Below are 19,138 nucleotides of genomic sequence, written 5' to 3'. Positions count from 1 at the left end.
GGGTCTAATGGCTGGAAACAAGCCGGCGAACACTGTGGGGAAAGGTGCTAAAGAGCAGATGTATGTAACATGCCCTCTGTGTATGACTTGTGTGTGCATGTGTCCATGTTGCTGCCTAATGAGCTGCTAAAGATCACGGTGTATAGTGACGGCTGTTAACAAGGTTACATTTCTGTAATTGCCATGCATGTGTCAGTGGTTGATGGTTTTGTCGTAAAATACTATGATTGAGTCGATCAAACGGTGGATGATTAAGCAAGAAGGGGAAAAGTAAAAGACCAGCTCATTCCAGATTTCCGCTGCTTGGAGCAGGTTTGCCAATGCCCCGGCTTAGACACGATTATGCAAATGCTGTGTCACAGGCAGGAGTTAATTTGTTGAAATCTCAGCTTTGGTGCAACATTTCTTTGTCCTGAAAGTTTACCTCTGGACTTTACAGTGGCTTATTGGTAACTTTGCTCCTGAGGGGGATGAGGAGGAAATGCTGCTGTCATGTTGCTTTACATGGCCCTGAGGCCCTGAAGAGACGCCGCTGTTGTGTCCCAGAATGCAATTTTGTTTGTCCATCCGGGACTCTGTGCAACATAGTTTTACATAAATGCTGACCAAGTGAATGAAATGAGAAAAGGGGACTGCCTCAAAATATCTCAGGGACAAAGAAATCCTTCAGTCCTCACATTCTTGACCAGCTGGAGTCTCCCTGGAGACTGAGAGGAGTGCTTTGATTGACGGGTGCTGCCAGGGTGCAGGGTGACAGAGGTGGCAGGTTGAGATCTAGCATCTGTCGGTCGTGTGGTTGGATCAGTCACATCAACAGTGAACCTCGGAGTCACGGTGGTGAATCAGTGCGGTGGAGCCAAAGGAATGTTTCTGGTAGTAAAAGATCATTTAATTTTATCACCTGCTATTTTTAGTTCATGCTTCTCTGTGTCCTGCATTTGCATCGTTTGTCAGCAACGGGAGTAATGGCAGTTTCATATTTCATTGCTGAAATGGAAACAAACTATGTTGGGGCGTAATTCAATTCTGTCTCCCCTCCCTGTTATCATCTTCTACTATACAGCTGCCTGAACGTCTAATTAGAGGTATGGAGCGAGCTGTGCAACACTTAAGAGCCCCTAGGCTAACTGAGGTAGCAAGCGAGATAATTAATGCTCTTTGTTTTACAAGTTATCAACAGTCCGCTGTTGATCTTTTTGTTGATTTTTATAGACCGAAAATTCATAGAACCTAATACACGACCTCATTGTCTCCGCTCCTGTCTGTATTTGCTCAGGTTTAGTCGTGTGACGTGCGCTCAGCTTGTTATATTCGTTTGTCAGACAGCCAGCAGCAAACCATCCATCACCAGAGATGTTTCATGCTCTCCTTTTTTCTTTGTGCAAATACGGACCACACTGAGCCACAAACACTGGATGGTGTCTGAAATGTAAAAAATAGAGCTGAAACTCTAAATCTGCAACTATTTTGGTAATCGATAAATCATTAGCATCTTTCTATGAACGATTAAAGCAATTTGAAGACTTCACCTTGGTCTTTAGGAAATTGTGATGAGTATTTTCATTTTACAGACCAAATAATGAATTAAGAAAGTAATAATAAAAATAACTGGTATTTGCAGCCCTACACTTAAACATCTATGACTATGCATTAAGTTTGTTCCTAGCGCATTTAGGCAGGTGTGTGTAGCACCTGAGGTAGTGCTTTCTGTCTCCCACTGGGTGCCGTTATCAGCTGACATAGACAGAAAACAGATTATCATTTTTGTCAACACGTAGTCGTGAAGGAAAAGGGAAGCGATGACTGCTGGACTGTTTGGAACAATAACAGGAATCAGGCTTTTGCTACAACTGGGCCTTTCGACTGAGGGTTACTTACTTCACATGTGAGCATCTCAAACAGAACACAGACGTATTGTAGCTTTCTTTTTAACCGTGGAACGTTTAAGAGCCGCTACATTGTTAATCAGACAAACTATATGACAGTGCCAAAGGGTTACAGTGAAGCAGCTTTTCTTCTCTTTCTCTGTCATAAAACGCTGTAGGCAAAACCCTATTTAACCCCAGTGAATGGGATGTGAGGCTGTTGAGGGGCCAAGGGGTCAACTGAGGTCAACCCATAGTAACTGTGAGCATGTGGGTTAGGGGGAGTTCATCATCTATCTTGTTCTTTCGTTCCCCCCTGTCGAACCTCATCACACGTGTTGACCACTGTTGGGAAATGTAGAAAGAAAAGTCAACACCATTTTTTAGGTCGTGAATTTGAATTCAATTCAGAGGAGGATGAAGATTTTGACATATTTAATTTTAACGTAATTCAAACGTTGATTGTTTTGATGAAAAGATTCAAATACATTTAATTTATACTGAACCTAATTTATTAGAGATGGATAATCGTGAGCAAAATGATCATGGTGGTCACTTTAACCATGATTATGCTGGCCTGCTTCACGGACTACTTTAGCATTACAAAAGCTTTACAATCTGAAGAAATAGCATTGTTTGTTGTTGGAAAGTGGTTTCTTCCATTAGCTGTCAAGGGTTTATTCTTTTGACGTTTGATACAAATACTTTGGTCAGAGCCTCCACAGCCATATTTGTGTTCCCATGTTTATTAGTGGCCAGGAAGAAAAATTCTTTCTCAGCTCTGAAAGTAAAGACGCTGTACATTTCTGGATTCACATCTCCTAATTAGGGACTCAGTCAATTAATCAATTAGTCTTTTTATGGCTGATTAATCATTGAAGTCATGCCTTCGGCTTCTCAAATGTGAGGATTTGCTACTTTTCCTTGTCTGAAATGACAGCAAACGGAGTATTTTGGGGTATTAGATTGCTTGCAGGACAAAACAAGAAATCTGAATATGTCACGTTTGGCTTCGGGAAATTGTCATGGATATTTTTAATTAATTCCATACCTTTTTATAGAACAAACGATTTATCAATTGATGGAAAACAAAAAATTGTCCGATTAATCGATGATGAAAAAATTGTTAGTCGTAGCCGTACAAGCAACGTATCGATGAAATAAGCTTACTAGCCTTGTGGTGTAAAAAAAACGGGGGAGCTCGATCCTTTCTAGGTGACAGATCAGCTGATTGCTTCCCTATAGGCAAGTGCTCGAAGCTGCCTGACACTGCAGCCAACACATGCACAAGACACACAAATCCACCTATGCTATTACCCTGTGGGCAAGTCCTGGATTAGGCTACCCCTAACTGCCTACCCCCACACATGCACACAAACACACCCCTCCACCACCACACCACCTATTACTGAGCACTACTCGAGGCCCCTCAAATCTTAATCCGCTCTGATTTTTGAGTGGCCCTGGATAAGAGTAGCACACTGAACCCCATGCTCTCCTTCCCTTCCCCCACTCATCAGCTCCCCTGCCTTCTTTCCCCACCGCCGCCACCACTGCTTCTCCTTGCTGCCTCTGCTCCTCCCCAGGGCTCGCCTGATCACTGTTTCTGTGTCTGTGTGCACCAGGTGAGCTCTGTGTAAACAAATCCTGCCTCCTGCTTGTTTTGTCTACTGCGGTGCAGGCAGGCGGCGAGAAGGACAGCGAGGCCCTGGCATAAGGCTGCTTTTCTCTGAAGCTGAATAGAGAGGGGGTGCCGCTTTTCAGAGAACGGTCTCTGTGAACGAGGTTCTCAAAGGAGTGAATTGTCAAGAAATTTCGATTCGTTGCATAATGGTATCAAAACACAGAGCTGTTGGGTGTCAGTGAGTGAATTCTTTTATATCATGAATTGTTTTGCTACATACTGAATACATAAAATGTTTGAAGCACGACATGTTAAGGTTTGAGCTATAATCCTATTCTGATTTGTTAAATGCACCGAAATTCTTTATAGACAGGAGACGTGGTGCAGAAGAATTTGGTTGGGGTTTGATAGCATTTTATCAAATCTGAATCTAGTTTCGAATCCGCTTATCAAATCTAAATCCTTTCAAATCCCTTACTAAATCCCTTTAGGTGTTGCTTTCATAACAACATATATGTAATAAAAGTTATAGATAACTTAACAGATAAGATCTACAACTCGAGAAGTAAGACAGATTATTTTGTACATTGCTCCTAACTAATGAAAATGAGAGAAAGGCTTCAGATAAAGATCCAATGAGAAATGTGTTAGTGTGAGATAAATCGATTCAGGTATTTTACCAACTGAGAGTTTGATCTAAAAGTTAGCCAGCCATCAGAAACCAGCCAACGTGCAAAGAATTTACTGCTGAGATTTGAAACATCATATCCAGCCGTTTATCTGTGTGTGTTGTGTGACATGCAGCATTAATAGCTGGTTATATATATATAGCAGTGTAAATCCCAGCTGTAAAGTTTGGTACTAACAAGACTCCTCTCGCAACCACAGTCTAATAGGTAAAGGGGAAACTGAAGAGCCTTTGGGTGCAGACTGTTTGGAGATGTAATGTAGGTAACTTCTAGATGTGTGTGTGCCCTCTGTATGCATTTATGGCTCAGTGGTGTGTGTGTGTGAGTGTGTGTAATTGTAGGTGGAAGTCTGGCATGGAACAACATGATAGCGATGAAAGACATGACCTACTGTGTAAAGTCCCTCCCCCTGGATACAATAAGTACATAAACAAACACACATAAAGCAGAGCTTGACATCATGTCGGGGAACAACAATGTGGTGTTGACGATGAGAGATGTTTACAACGGGAAGCAACTCTTTCCCCTCTGCTCATTTTAAGTTCAGCATGAGGAAATTAAATGATCCCACACCACACTGCAATAAACACAGAAGCTTTAAAGTCTTCTTCACTGTGGAGTATCTGCTTCTTTTTTTCTTTTTTTTTACCAGAATAAAAGGACAAAGCATCGAATACAAAAGTGTTGACAAGATTAATGTGTAAGTGTGCTCAAAGTAGATGTAGCCTTAAAGGCAAGCTTTGTGTCAACTGAGTCAAGTCCTGGCATATAAGCCATATTGCATCAATGCACCAATCAAAAGAAGTCTTGTTGCCAAGATATGTGTGGGAAGAGAGCACATCCTGACTGAGGTAATGCTGAATAAATGATTTGGCTGCTGTTGGGGCAATATTACACTAAATTAAGCCCTGGTATGTCTGTAATGTCCCGGAACCACACAAAGAACAGAAACACACTCGTCGGGCAACTGTTTTGCAATCAGTGAAGGTTTTGTCCAGTGTGTTACACATCAACAAAAAACACTGATTCTGTGCTCTCCTGCTGAGCTTTCTTTGGGATGATGTTTTGTATTGTTACTTTAAAATCTCACACTGGTTATAATTTCATAAAACTTGTTGTTGTTCAACAAAAAGCAGATAAGATTGTAGAAAGTTTATTGTAGAAAGCTGTTTTGTCTGTGTTGAAAATCAAAAGTGTCAGCTCACTACCTGAAGTGCTTTCACACCCTTTCTCTGCTTGGTTTGGTTCAAGCGGTCAATCAAACTTCATCCTGTCCCACAAATAATGCCCATTGTCAGTTATGTCTTTGTGAGCTCTATGATGAAGCAGGATGACAGTCGCCAACTGCATAACTTGTCTATTTACAGCTCTTGGTTCATTTGTAAAAAGTCAGTGTGAACACAAACCGGACCAGAACAAAAACCTAATATCGTTTTTTTTCTCCATAGTCCGAATCAATTAAACCAAACTACAGATGTGAACGCACCCTTAGTGTCTCAGCAATACACCATGTTATCTGTATGTTGACTGAGGGCTTACATTGACCGTCTCACTGTAATTTGAGTGAGAGTAGATGTCACTTTTTCAAACAGTGTCTGTCTCATACCTGATTTTGGGGTGAAGCTCCCAAATTAAACCCAGACTGCATTCAAAATGACCTGCATAAAGGCTGTGGAGGAGTTCTAACTACCAGCTGAATACGGCTGTATGTCTCAATCAAGACTTATAATCAGTCAGCCCTTAATGTGATAATCATTATTTTGCATAGATTTCTCTTTATCCCTGAAACCACCCAAATCGCCCAATCAGATGTTGAGCTGGATGGTTTTATAGTAATAACTGTTATTGGGGGAGAGAAGAGGGGCTCTGTTTCCTTAACTGCAACGATGTATATGTAGACATTGCAGGTGTGTGTTTGCACTTGCCCTCTTTTGCGTGGGGGAGGTGTAAGAAGCCTTTAAAGAAAACACAGTGAAACCTGTGAGGAAGATTCTTGAGTGACACCCCGGCGTTGCTGCATGCAGCTGCAGTTAGCGAGCTATCCTCACATCTTTGCTCTCTCTGTTTAGGCAACAATTGTGCAATTAATTAAGAATGCAGTCTCATTTGTCATATTTTGAACACAGGCTCTTATTTTCCAGAGAAAGTTGTGTTCACTTTGAGAGCAGAAAGCTCACAGAGAATCAGATAGTACCTGCTGCTGCAGGTACAGAGCGTTGCACCAACCAGCCTAAGGATGAAACTGAGCTGTAGATAAACAGAGACAAGTGTTGAGAAAGAGACTGGTGGGTGTGTGCACTGGCAATTATCTCCTCGTGTCCTCCCCACTTATGTGCTGGCTGTTGAATTATGTGCTCAACAAGCCCCACGACACACTCACACGCACATGCAAAAACCAGCGCACACACCTTTCCTGCTCCTGCATCTCAGAGAATGTCAACCATGCTTTGATGCCCCTCCTCCTCCCCTCTGCCTTTCTCTCTGTTTCCTGGGAGCTGATTTATGTTTGGTTTAGGAGTCGACATGTCCGCCTTGATCTGGCTTCCTTTGTATTCTTTCTCCATCCTTCAATCCTCTCTTCTCTCTTTCTTCCCTCTTTCTTCAGTATAGGAGATGGGAAAGAACATTTTGAACACCAATAGTTTTTATGGTTTGATTAAACCCCTACAGGCCAAGAGAGAGAGGGAGAGAGAGGGAGAGAGAGATGGAGAGGTAGAGAGGTGGGGCACAGAAGGGCCAGTCTGAACAAGGAGGCATTGTGTAGCCCCCCAACTGTGTCGGACTGACAGTCTGCATTACAGCACGCTACAACAGCCTGCTCCCCAAAGCACTGCTAATCTGTTGCTTACTGGTCCCTCTGGCTAGCTCAGGTAAGGGGGGAGGGAACCGGAGAGAGGGGAGAGACATTTTCTCTTGCTTTTTTTCCTTATCAAGGCCAAAATCATTTTTTACAAGGCAAACTTAGACTGCTTATTCCCTTCACAGCATGGTAAAAATAACAGTCTTGTTAGAGCTGGACGATAAGACCTATAATGTATATGACAGAATAAATTATTCAACTTGAAGCTCTATCTTGATATTGATAAGTGTAATAATAATTATTTGGCACACTTGGCATGTTGGCTCACTTCTAATGTGTCTGTCCTGTTTAATTGCAGTGTAGCTAGTTCAAGATCCTGGGCTGTTGGCTGATTGGTTGGTAGAACTTCTGGTTAGATTTCATTGTTTGTTGTAACTATTATCAGTTTATAGATGTTTACTGAGACTGTGGGGACCATGAATGTACACACAAAATCTAGTGCCAATCCATTTAGTAGGTGTTGAGATATTTTGCTGGATAAGTGAAAACTCAACAGGCTAGCAAGTCGATTTCATATAGTAGAAGCAATTAAATCACACACCAGGCTCTGTGGGGGCAATTTGTCATAGTTTTTATGATTTTAGAACAAAAAGAAAATATGAAAAATAATAATAATAAAATAATATTAATTATAGTTGTGGCCCAGCAAAGGGTTTATGTTTAGCAGCTGCATTCAGCAGGCAAAAACCTTTACCCAAGGAGACCCCAGTTACCTGGTAACTATGAAAACAAACTCTCTGTGAAGCTCTGAATGAATCGAGCCAGGTAAGCTTTCACATTTAGTCTGGTCATTCCTGCAGATCTGTGTGCGTTTGTTGTGAATGGAAGAGGATCTCCCTGCTAAGTCCCATTGGACATGCTGCAGACGGCTTTTCACTCCCTCAGCTCCTCAGGAGTTGTTCTCTTGCTTGTTTTCACAGAACAGCCCCCCTGATAAGCTTGTTAATTCCCCAGAAAGCTCAGCCTTTCAGTGCCCACCCACTCCTACCTTCTTTTTTTTTTTTTTTTTTTTTAGGAAATACCTTTCTTTTCTTCACAGCGCATGCTTGAACCTTGATAGAGGTATGCTGTCTTGCTGTTATTGCATTAAAACTAATTACGGTTTAAGGGGGGTTTGCGGGCTTTTGACAGAAAAAATAGAGAAGTGCAGAAAGTGATGGAGTACCACCCGCCATACTAAAGAGAAAAAAAACATGGTTTCACAGAATCCAAGTTGAAATAATTCAAACTGATGGGCATAATATAAACGTATATTGTAGTTAGATTATCCAAGAGACGCCAGTGTTTCTGTGTTTTGTTCCCGTTGAGGAACATGGAGGGTATCATTAAAAGAAAACTTTTTTCTAAAATGTAAATTTACAGTGGAGAAAAGTACCTGCTTCGTAACACTATGTTTTTTTATCAACTTTTCTGATGCACAGCAACCCTCATCAATGCAGTTGCACACCTCCACAATCGCTGCCCAATACAACCAATGAAGCACAGCGTCAGTTCATGCAAAGCACATGCTTCATGCTTCATTCATGTTTCACAATCACTGGTTCAGAGCACAGCACTGAAACGGCACAACAGCAGAGAAAAGGAGTGAAAGGAGATCATTCCTTCATGACCTCCCTGTCACAAGCTCTCTTCTCTCAGCCTTAGGCTACTGCTGCCCCACCCAACGATCACTTCAGTCCCATCCGCTGTGATGAGGGCGACTTAAGAAAGATACATCTGTCGTTCGCTCTGTGACAATAAAGCTCACACACTGATGCATCTGTCTGGTGTCTGCTGGACTGTGGTTAGTGAAGGGGCAGTCTGGCTGCCACCCAACTCTCCCAGGCCGTAAAAGTGACCATTAAAATGACAGATTTCTCTTCCTGTGGTTTATTCTCTCTGTCTCTCTGTGACTTTCTTTCTGTCACACACTTTCTCTCTGCGTGTCTGAACATGCAACCAAACACCAGGGAGGGTGTTCCCGGAACCTCTGTGCCCCCCTCAACTCTTTCACCCCATCCCACCAATAATAAAAAAAACACACAACACACATGCTCAGAGACTAAGAGTAAAAGCGTCCTCTCGTCCGGTGCCCTTTGACCCCCCGGGGTCATAATGAGAGGCGTTTGCTGACAGAGGTCATGGGAGGGCTTGGGTGGGACCAGTGTTTGGTTTTTGGGGACTCCCTAGGGTAGACTTAGCGGCTACTGTCCAAACGCGAGGCCATCTCCAAGCCCGGCAGATGTTTTCTAGCCACCTCAGGATGAGCTTAGACAATAGACCCACAGGTGGACGTCCTCCCATCGTCTGTTGAGTTAGCTAACGCAGATAACCTGAACTATCACCCGGGGCCTCGTTGCCAACATGACTGAGCCTACGCTTTTCTTGTGGTTTCATTTGAGATACACCGTTTACTCTGGATCTGTTTCCATGGCTGTGTGTGGTTGTGAACAAGCAAAGAGGAGCATGTTGTGTTCATGTTCTCCTCCAGAGCATGAATTCCTCGTCCCGCCTGATATGTGTCTGACTTGAGCATGTGACATCCCTGCAGTTCTCTCTATTTAATCCCATCTCTCTTTGCCTGGCAGATGAAACTCCCCCTTGTTGCTTGAAACAACTAAAGCAAACATCATTTCATCTACCACAACTTCCCCCGGGGATCAATAAAGTATTTCTGATTCTGATTTTGCATACATACCCAGTGTTTGTCGAGCATGTTTAACTATACTGGGGCTAGAATCTGCCACCATCACATCAACTATGAGTTGATATTAATCTTAATTCAAAGTTTAGCAGGATCAGTTTCATGCAGCCCAGTATCCCTGGGAATTATGGCCATTTTGGACGACCCTGCACCAAACCATTTACGTGCAATGCTAACGCTCAATGCTAATGCAGTAGTGTTTCCAATATGTAGCAAGGGGGGAAGTAAGGGTGTTTGAAGTGGGGGGGTTGGATGGGTGTGTGGCCAACTTTCATACAGGAGACCATATTGCAGAAAGTATGAAAAAGCACTGGAACAGTACAGAGCGTTCATAGTGGCCCAGCATCTTACTAAAACACTTGGTATGTTGGTACTTCCTTTCCTCCCATTGATCTATTAGTTATATTGATACATGAATAAATCCTCCAGCATGAAAGCCTTGTTGCCTCCCCTGTCTGCTCTTTATTTCTTTTCAGTTTTAAGATTTTCTTTCCTGTTGGTATATTGAAAACTGTTTTTATAGTTTCATAACACACACAGCCCATTATAAGCCCGGGAGACTGCTGCTGTTGGATTCATACGTCACTGTGTGAAGAAATAAATAAGCTGTGTTTTGGAAAGCTGGGGGCAGGGTTGGGTGTAGATGTATTTGTGTGTGTAGGTGTTAGAGAGATAAGCCATCGCAGGGAGGAGGAAAGGACCGGGCAAGCGGAGTGTTTGTGTTTGTGTCTCTGGGTTTTAATGACTGCAGCTGCTCAGACTCTGGTCTCTGTCTGCCGGGGGAGGATAGGGGGATACGCTAGCAACTCCGCCATTCAAATTAAGGAGACCAAAAAAAAGAATAAACATGTCCGCACACATTCATCTTCTGCCTCTGTATTTCAAACTACAGAATTTTAGTGCATCAGTGAACCAAATCTAAACTTGAATTTGTTTTGTTTTGTCATGTCTGGCTGCCCCTGCTGATGACAGGTTGTAAAAGGTGAGAATAAATGCAGGGCTTTAATGCTGCGTGAACCCGGATGGCCCATGTGTATGCACATTGTTTTGCCACTGTGAATCTCCACAGCTTGTTGCATCAAAATGACAAGTCACCTCTGTCAGCTGAAAGAAACACAGAAGATGTCACAAGCAGATAAATCTTGCTGTAAGTATGAGCAGAGCCTATTCTCAGTTTACTCTTCCTCCATCATGTTGATTTTCTGCCACCCTCCTCCCAATCTCATTAGCTGTTGTTTGATCAGTCTTAAGTGAAGTCTGATAGCAAAGTGTGAAACATATGCCGGGTTTGCATCCAGGGGAGAAGAGGGAGGATACTCTGGAGCAGGATTTGAAGTTGTGTTGTTTAGGTCCTCAGTGGGGTTAAATCCAGGGGACCAACCTCATGTGAGTAAGCCCCCTCAGCTGACACCCCCCCAACCCCATTCAGTAGCTGTGTGTACAGTGGGGCTGTGTACGTTAACATGTTCAGTAAGTAATTCTGCGAAGTCTGCACCTCACTCAGTTCAGCAGCCATCACGTGCCCCCACTGCTCACACACACACTTACCCACTTGTGCTGCAGATCACCATTGACTAAAACACGTCAAATATACAGCCAACTACTAAAGAAACATAATCATGAACAGTTTGTTCCCAATACAGTTTATCAAGAATCTTTATTCAGTGTGTCAAAGGAGTCGTTCATAGTGACAAATCTGCCGATAACACTGGGGAACACAATTTTTGTTGAGTTAGGTCTGACAGCTGTTTTAACTAATTTTTGGGTGGGGAATCCAAAACTGATCTCAGTTTTTCTCTATCACGTCAAGTTTTTGAACTATAGGATCCCCGTTTTCTTAAAAAATATGAAAAATACTGTACTTAACAGATATGTGTGTGAGAGTACTGACCTATTGGGAGCTGCACACACCTCTCACCGCACTGTCTCAATTGTGACTGCACAAACAAGTTGCCACGTAGCTGTAGATGAGTCCAATCGTAATCAGATGGCAAGTCTTACTACAGCTAATCAGTGGAATTTTGCTTATCTGGAGGGTAAGCTGTGGAGAAACAACTTGACGTGCTAGAAAAAAACTGACTGCAATTTTGGAATCAGCATGGCAATTTTAGTTTTAATCAGCATAAAAATCTAACTCTACAGACATTTTTTTTTCAAATTGTTCCTCAGTGTAATCAACCAAATGTGCAGTATCTCTACAAAACGTTTCATCATCATGCAGCTCGGTGTTGTGGTTGTACGGCCTATATCTGCCAATATGTTTTTTTGTTGTAGTTCACTCTTTCTGCTCTCATCAAACTCGCTTTCAGGTTTAAGCAATAACTGTGGAATTTAACTTTGAATGCTGATTTAATTTCAAAAGAAAAACATCATTAGGTGTTATTTTTAGAGTTTAACAGTCAAACACTTGGCTAATCTGCTTCATCGGGGCTGTGTGGTTTGATCAAATTTGATTGCAGTGACCAATTCAAATGTTGCTAAATCCCGATTGGTGCACATAGGTTTCCAGGGCCTTTAAGACATTTTTAATGTGAATGATAGATCCTCAAATCTCCACAATCCATCAAATATTTGCAAGCTCTGTACCAAAATGGCAAGCCGGTGCATGTTTGTTCAAATGAATGCACAAAATCTTAGATGTTTTCACTCAACACATTCTGCAGCACTTAAAAGAACTTTCAATGAGCTACCCATTAACAGTACTTGAGAAGTTTAAAAGGTAGTCCTGCTCTGATTTAACTTTTTTTTTGTCAATTGTTTTGCAAAATCTCTCTGTGCTCTTTTACTGCCCCATAGTGAGATTAGCAAGAAAGTAGGCTAATCCAAAACGTGACTATAGTAGCAAGACTAATGTATTGTAAGCAGAGGAATGCAATGCATTTTAGGAATGCATTTCTTTTTAGACCCAAACCTGAATGGCTTAGCAGTGAGGACTGTACTGTACTGTACTGTACATTTACAGCAGCAGTTGCTCGCAGCTTTCCTTTGACATCATGTCCATTGTGTAGCAGTGTGTCCTTTCGTGGCGTTCACTTGAACTTTGGCTCCGTTTTCTTCTCAGGTTTGAGGTCATTTCATGTCAGCACACTTCATCAACCTGTCTCATTCAGCTCGTGTGTGCAGCTAAAGTTCAGGTCTGAAGAGGTGAATGCAGAGTTTTGACCGCATATGATTTATAACCAGTGGTTGTTTTATCTAAAAGTCATGCCGTGCTCCAGGCCCTTGTGCCGCCTCTGCGGTCTGTGGAGAAAAGTAATTACTACGGGGCCTAAAGCCACCAGCTCTGGCCTTTGGACCTCTGTTGCCACATCCTGTGGCTTCGCTTTTAAAAGATCCCTCTTCTTTTCTCCGTACAGCTCTTTTTCTCATGGCGGGCCTTTTTCTTCTCTTGTCCAGTTAAAACCACCGCCCTCTCAAACATCTTTTCAGAGTTTGAATCAACACTTGATTATTTAGCAGGTGCCTTTTTTTTTAATTCAGTGTGTCTTTATCTACCACTTTCCCTCTCCGCCACTCATCTTCTTCTCTACTTTTCAACGTCCTCTTCTTTGCCCTCTTCATGTCCGCCAGCCTCCTCTAGAATGTTGCCAGAGCGCTGCCCTGCGTCTTTGAGGGAAACCTCCGCTCTTCCCAGTAATCACCACTTAAAGGGAATTCCTTCTCCAGCAGCAGGCCTGCAGCTCTGCATCTTTGAAGATTTGATGGTTTGATGGCTATAATTTGCTTAAAATAACACCAGTAAAGTCATGAAGCTGTAAATGCCTAAATACCTAATGTACCAAGATGAAACACGATACAGCCTTTGATTTTGTAGCTTTCAAGAACGTCTTGGTTTCTTAGTTTCTATGGAATGTCTTTTGAGGTGTTGTTACAGACATATCTTTATGATACATACATGATCTATTTAAATAGGTTGCTATCATGACTCTTATTCATACATCCTGTTGATTATCTAAAATACAGTGTAAACAGGCACTTTTGTGGCATTAAGCTAAGCTATAATCTTCTAATATTCTGCAGTATTATACATTCTTGCCCAATGCGAGAGGCTTTACAAACATTACTTCACAAGCAACATAAAAGTGAGTTAAATGAGTAAGCAGCTGAATAATAAGCAGCATTAAGCCTGTACTATTATAACATGTCAGTAATACTTCATGCTGCAGTGCATTGTTCATTCTCCAGGCTCAGCCAATCGGAGGAGGTGGCGTCTTTCAAAAGCAGGGGAAAGCCCTGAGCAGGAATAGCAAACAGACTCTCCACCTGAACTGCCTCTGGAGTCAAACCGCCCTCTCTCGTTCTCCCATCTGGCCTCAGTTCACGTCAGAAATACCTGTCGTGCTCATTCTCAGCCGACACTGAACACCTCAGCTTAGTGGACCATGAGGAGAGTCAGATCTTCCTCCCAGTCCGACCTGAAAGGAGAGGCGGGTAAGATTGTGGTGGAGGCTCCAGCTGGGAGAGAGCACTCTGCATAGAAGAAATAAATGAATATTTCTCAGCATATTTACCCACCCTCTGCAGTAAATTTGCATTGGTATGTGACCTGCACCAGGTTTGCGACTAATCAGTGACTCCCAGGGAGGAAAGCCCTCTCCAACTCCTCTTTCTCTGTCATGTTGACACAACACAGCAGCCAGTCGCTAATCTTCATCATACCTGACCCCCTCCATTGCTGGGTCAGACTTTAGGGTCATCACATGACCACAAATGAGGAGCTAACAATCACTAAAGGCCTCTGATTTCTAGCCTTACGGTTAGCTTAAAGATTGCGATTGCAGCTGAAACACGGACATTCTTGCCTGCAGACAGGTTAAGTCGCATCATATGACAAGATCCCGTCCATGTTGGATGATAGATACAAAAGGCAGGTGCAGTCATCTGCGTCTATGTGACAAATCCCTACGCTGCTTGTGCAGAGATTAAATGGACCTTGCACACCTTTCAATCCATTAAACGCCAAGAGCAACCTGTTTGTACACGAACAGCATCGCAACCGCAACCTCCTGTCTTTTAATGGCCGAATAAACAAACCAGCAGACATAATAGTGCGGCGCTTTTGTTAAGGGAAAGGGCAGAGAGCTAGTTAAGGAAGGAGTCTGGCCCCACATGAAAAGAAACAGGGAGGAGAAGGGAGAAGGAGAGACGCCTGGGTGTTCCTCCAGCATTGTTCAGCCTTCTGCCTCTGAGGGACACCTGTCATTGGCTGGGCGGTTTACACAGGTGCCCTAACCCCGCCCGATTTGTTGGCCTTGAAAGGAGGCTTCAGTCAACAGGTAGCGTGAAGGGAACAATAGTGACGATCCTGAGGAAGACAGAGACAGAGAGTGGGAGGAGGGTGGGATGGCGAAACAGAGAAATGGATTCTTCGGAAAGCACCTGAGGGTTTGTGTGAGATAATCTGTTTGCCTTTACCCACACTCCTACTTTGTAGGGCGGAGGAAGGCGTATCGGTGCGCTTGTGGTGCGCAGACTGTTGCTCAACGATCCCTCTCTCAAGAAACCCCTCCTCCGAGTGGCCCGTGCAAATTCAATCATCCATCTTCAGTCCTCTCCGTTTCACCCTCTTCATAACCTCGGCCGTTTCCATGGCTACACCGCTGCACCCGAGGCTTGGTTAACTGGAGGGCTGCACAAACCTCGTGGTCTCTCATGGCACTGGCGCTTTGCCAAGAACCAGCCCTAATAATGCGATACTGTTACACCAACACCACACACCCTGGCTCCAGGAGCTCGCTCCCGCCACGTTGTTTGTGTTGACGTTTTGTGTGCGTGTGTGTGGTCTCGCTGCCAGGGGAAATGCCAAGTTCCCTCGCACCCTGTGTGGAATGTGGCAGGCGAGGCAGACCTGTGTGTGAGCGGGAGATTACTGTGGAGGGAGGGGGGGTTGAAAGAAAGAACCAAAATTTCAATAGTGACACCATAAGTGCAATTTCTTAATCGCACAAGGGAGACAGTGTCAAACGGCCTTGAAATCAAAATGTTCTCATTTCATAAATTGGGTCATACGCACAATAAGTCATACAAAGAGAACATCTTCAATCAATCAAATCCAAACACCTACATGTTCATACATCACAACTTATTTCAGGGTTTCTTTTAACGCAGCTTGGCAACTAGCAAATAACCTAAACCTGAATATAAAAACAGGTATAGTCGGCAGTAAATCAGAGCTGTAATGTAAAGACAGCTGCTGTGGTTTAGATTCTAGCTCACATCCTGATAATTTGTCAGTGGCATGCAAATAATCTCTAAATAAATTTAAAATAGGACTGTGTGTGCACCTGTTCTCCATTTTTCACAACCCAGCCACAGGTGGAAACCTGTTACTGTGAGCAACGATGGTTTAATAACCACCTCTATTTAGACTTAGACTGACCTTTCAAAGCCTGAGAATGTCTCCTGTTGCCCTTCCTCCTTTTAACTGTGGCCATGGTGATAAGGGGGACAATGTGCGTGTGTGTTTTGTGTGTATGCCTGGTAATGTGTGTGTTAGAGAACACAGTTTACTTCCTCCTCCCTACCAAACACTAAGCAAATAAAGGTAATTGAATCACAGTGTGTCCACTTTGTGAGTGTGTGTTGACTGCTCTGTAAATGTGTTTGCATAGCACTTAGAAGGGAGCTTGAGCTGGCTTTGCAAGTTGTTTTCAGTTGTTGAACGAGTAAAAATAGTTTTTACTAAATAATTTGATTAAATGGTATCAGTATGTGTTTAATTTAGATGTGATAAGCTGGATACATTTGAAACAGAGAAATTAGCATAGCGTAGCGTTTTAAGTTCAGAAATGGGAGAAGCTTTAAGACTTCAAGTGTTTGTTTCTCCTCTGCAGCAGCCAGCACATCATTGGTCCAGATAAGTTCAGAAAGACATTATATGACAGCGGCCAGCGGATCAGCTCTCTCCTTTATCTGTGGTGTCCTTCTCACAGGCTGGAATGTTAATGGTGGCTTTGTGATGGGTTCGGTTATCCTGTGTGACTGACAGGCTGACTGGCACTGGCAGTTCTCAAAGACTCTTAATGGGAAAATGGAGTTAGCCAAGAGACTTCGATGTTTCAAAAGAATGAGAGCTTTTATTTGATTTGAAGCAGCCTCCAAGGTTAAATGAAAGTTCATGTGGTGCTTGTTCCATGAAATGGTTTATGTAACGTTTCTATTCACAGTCTTGATACCAGCTGGTTGTTTGGTAGAAACTGAGCCTGAAGAGTGGCACATAAAAGCTTTAGGAAAGAGAGGCATGATGTCTGTAGGTGCATCTGAAGCTTAATCTGTTCGTCACACTGCCAGAACCACGTGGCTCTTAAATTGTTCTTTGATATATAGATAAATAAGCTGGCCATCACACAGCCTGGTAGCATGCCTCAAAATGCTCTCTGAACTCTGTTGCAAATCTATGGAAAAAGTCCAATAAGTAGGTATGTGTGCGCTGTATCCTTGTATAAAAAGTGTCATAATAATGTCAGGCTTTAAAAATCTCCTTGGCAGGTATTTTTTAATATCAAACACAAGAGTATGTGCTAAAGCCATAACCGGAGGGCTGACGCTCACAGGTAAATAAGCTAAAGCTTTACCCTCTCTGTGCTGTTGCGGTATTCAAGGCCTGCAGGCGTGTTTTTAGATGTAAGCACTGATCTGTCAGGGCTTGTTGATATGCATCACTACCAAATGTCCATGGAAACAAGATCTTGGGAGACCATAGCATGCTACCAACCCTTTTCAGCATATGATAGTAGCCTGATATGAGGGATTAAGTAGCTCAGGCAGTGCAAAAGTGGTAGCAGGTTACCTTTAAGTATTTTCCTCCTCATTGATATTAAATTACTGCACATATAATGCAAATTGTGCTGTAGGGCTGCAATATCAAGAAATCTTCCATGTTTTGTGCATTCAGTGATGGTCAAAGTTTCTGAGGTAACAGCGGCTTTGGTATTTTGCTGTCTCATAGGTTACCTGTCCAAAGTGTTGAGGAACTACACCGAGCAGGCCTGTGACGGAGACTTCTTGTCAGTTCGCTGCCCGCCCCGCACCACCATCACCGTCCAATCAGCTTTCTACGGAAGGAGGGGCGTCTCTGACCCCCAACAGTGCCCTCAGACCTACCAGGCCCTCCTAAGTTCTTATAACGCTCGGGAGGATGACCGATATTGTTCTGTGTCCACTGCACTACAGGTAAATAACTAAGCTCACACATTCCTGATGGTGTTTTGGATCAGAAAATTATAATTGGCATCATTCTGGTTACTTTTCCTCATTTTTTAGCAGCCAAAATTAATTAGAGGTTTCTTAAACGTCTGTACACGTCTGTTAAATTCATCCCCAGTGTCTCAGACCTGGATCTCATCTATTTTTGGCGTTCCTCCCACTGTTAGTCCACCCTTCACACACTCTCACTTTGGGACTGCAGATCCTCCTGAGAAACAGTGTCCTGTAAAATGGTCAAATTTGCCAAGGGTTATATTTTGGAGGACCACTGATTATGTAATGCTTTGTGAGAATGTTTTCCGGCAAATTACACTCTCTAAAGAGGAAGCAGGCTTGTATGTTCCCATGACACAAAGCGATTTCATGGGGTCTTTGCCTTTGCATCGTCTCCTAAATTGGGATGCGGCTGGACCACAACCCCCGCTTTGCAGCACCAATACAAACACACACAAACACATCCTGTTCAGCATTCATTCAGTTGTTTAGTTTATTCTTAGTCCCCCTGCCTTCTAGCGTCAAACACCCTCCGTTTCCATAATAGACAGGACAGCCATGAATGCACAGACACAGAGAGTGCATTGTGCACAAGTGAGAGAATGACTGACTGCTGTGCCACCCACATTAGTACAACCCTGAAGAATCCCATTGTACCACCTGTTCGTGACCCTTGGTTTGTTGGGGTTACAGTAGGAATGTCTCCATATAAAAATGCTTAGTTAGGGCGACAATATTAATCTAATGAGGATTTTTAAAATGAATTGTTTAATCTATGAAATGTCCCTAAATAAATGTATAGATAGATAACATAAAAGTTACCATTACTGGTTCCCTGAGCAGATGACATTTTCAATATTATTTTATTAGGTATAAGCGATATAAAACAGAGAAAACAGCAAATCCTTACATATCAGAAGCTGTGACTTTAATGATTCAGCGATTGGTCTCAGATTTTCGGTCAATCAACTAATTCATTAATTGACTAATTGTTTCACTAATCCAAGTAATCCACACATAGTAAATCTGATAGCAGCATCCAGGTACTTCTAACAGATTCTCAGTGTGTAGCCTGGTGGGATGTGAAGGTTGTCCCTTCTCCATCATGCCAGTTTCTTTGATGACATGTGATACAGAGATCTATGTTATTCTCAACTTAAAATATTCAATCAAACAGGAATAAATTGTGCATTTGTTGTGGACTATTTTCAGCCCTGG

The 19,138-nt window shown here is 42.8% G+C and overlaps 1 protein-coding gene across 2 annotated transcripts in view; it reads left to right on the top strand.

Moving 5' to 3' along the window:
* The window catches only part of LOC139302319 (protein eva-1 homolog C), a 68,299-nt gene that overhangs the window by 1,034 nt on the left and 48,127 nt on the right, over positions 1-19,138 (top strand). For both annotated transcript variants that reach the window (XM_070925978.1, XM_070925979.1), the window contains exon 2: positions 17,670-17,893. In XM_070925978.1, the coding sequence (XP_070782079.1) occupies positions 17,670-17,893 (224 nt within the window). The remainder of the gene's footprint in view (positions 1-17,669; positions 17,894-19,138) is intronic.

Source organism: Enoplosus armatus, chromosome 19 (assembly GCF_043641665.1).
Source record: "Enoplosus armatus isolate fEnoArm2 chromosome 19, fEnoArm2.hap1, whole genome shotgun sequence".
NCBI classification, from domain to species: Eukaryota; Metazoa; Chordata; class Actinopteri; order Centrarchiformes; family Enoplosidae; genus Enoplosus; species Enoplosus armatus.
The sequence above is the reverse complement of the archived record's forward strand: the minus strand, read 5'-3'. Positions and strand labels throughout refer to the sequence as shown.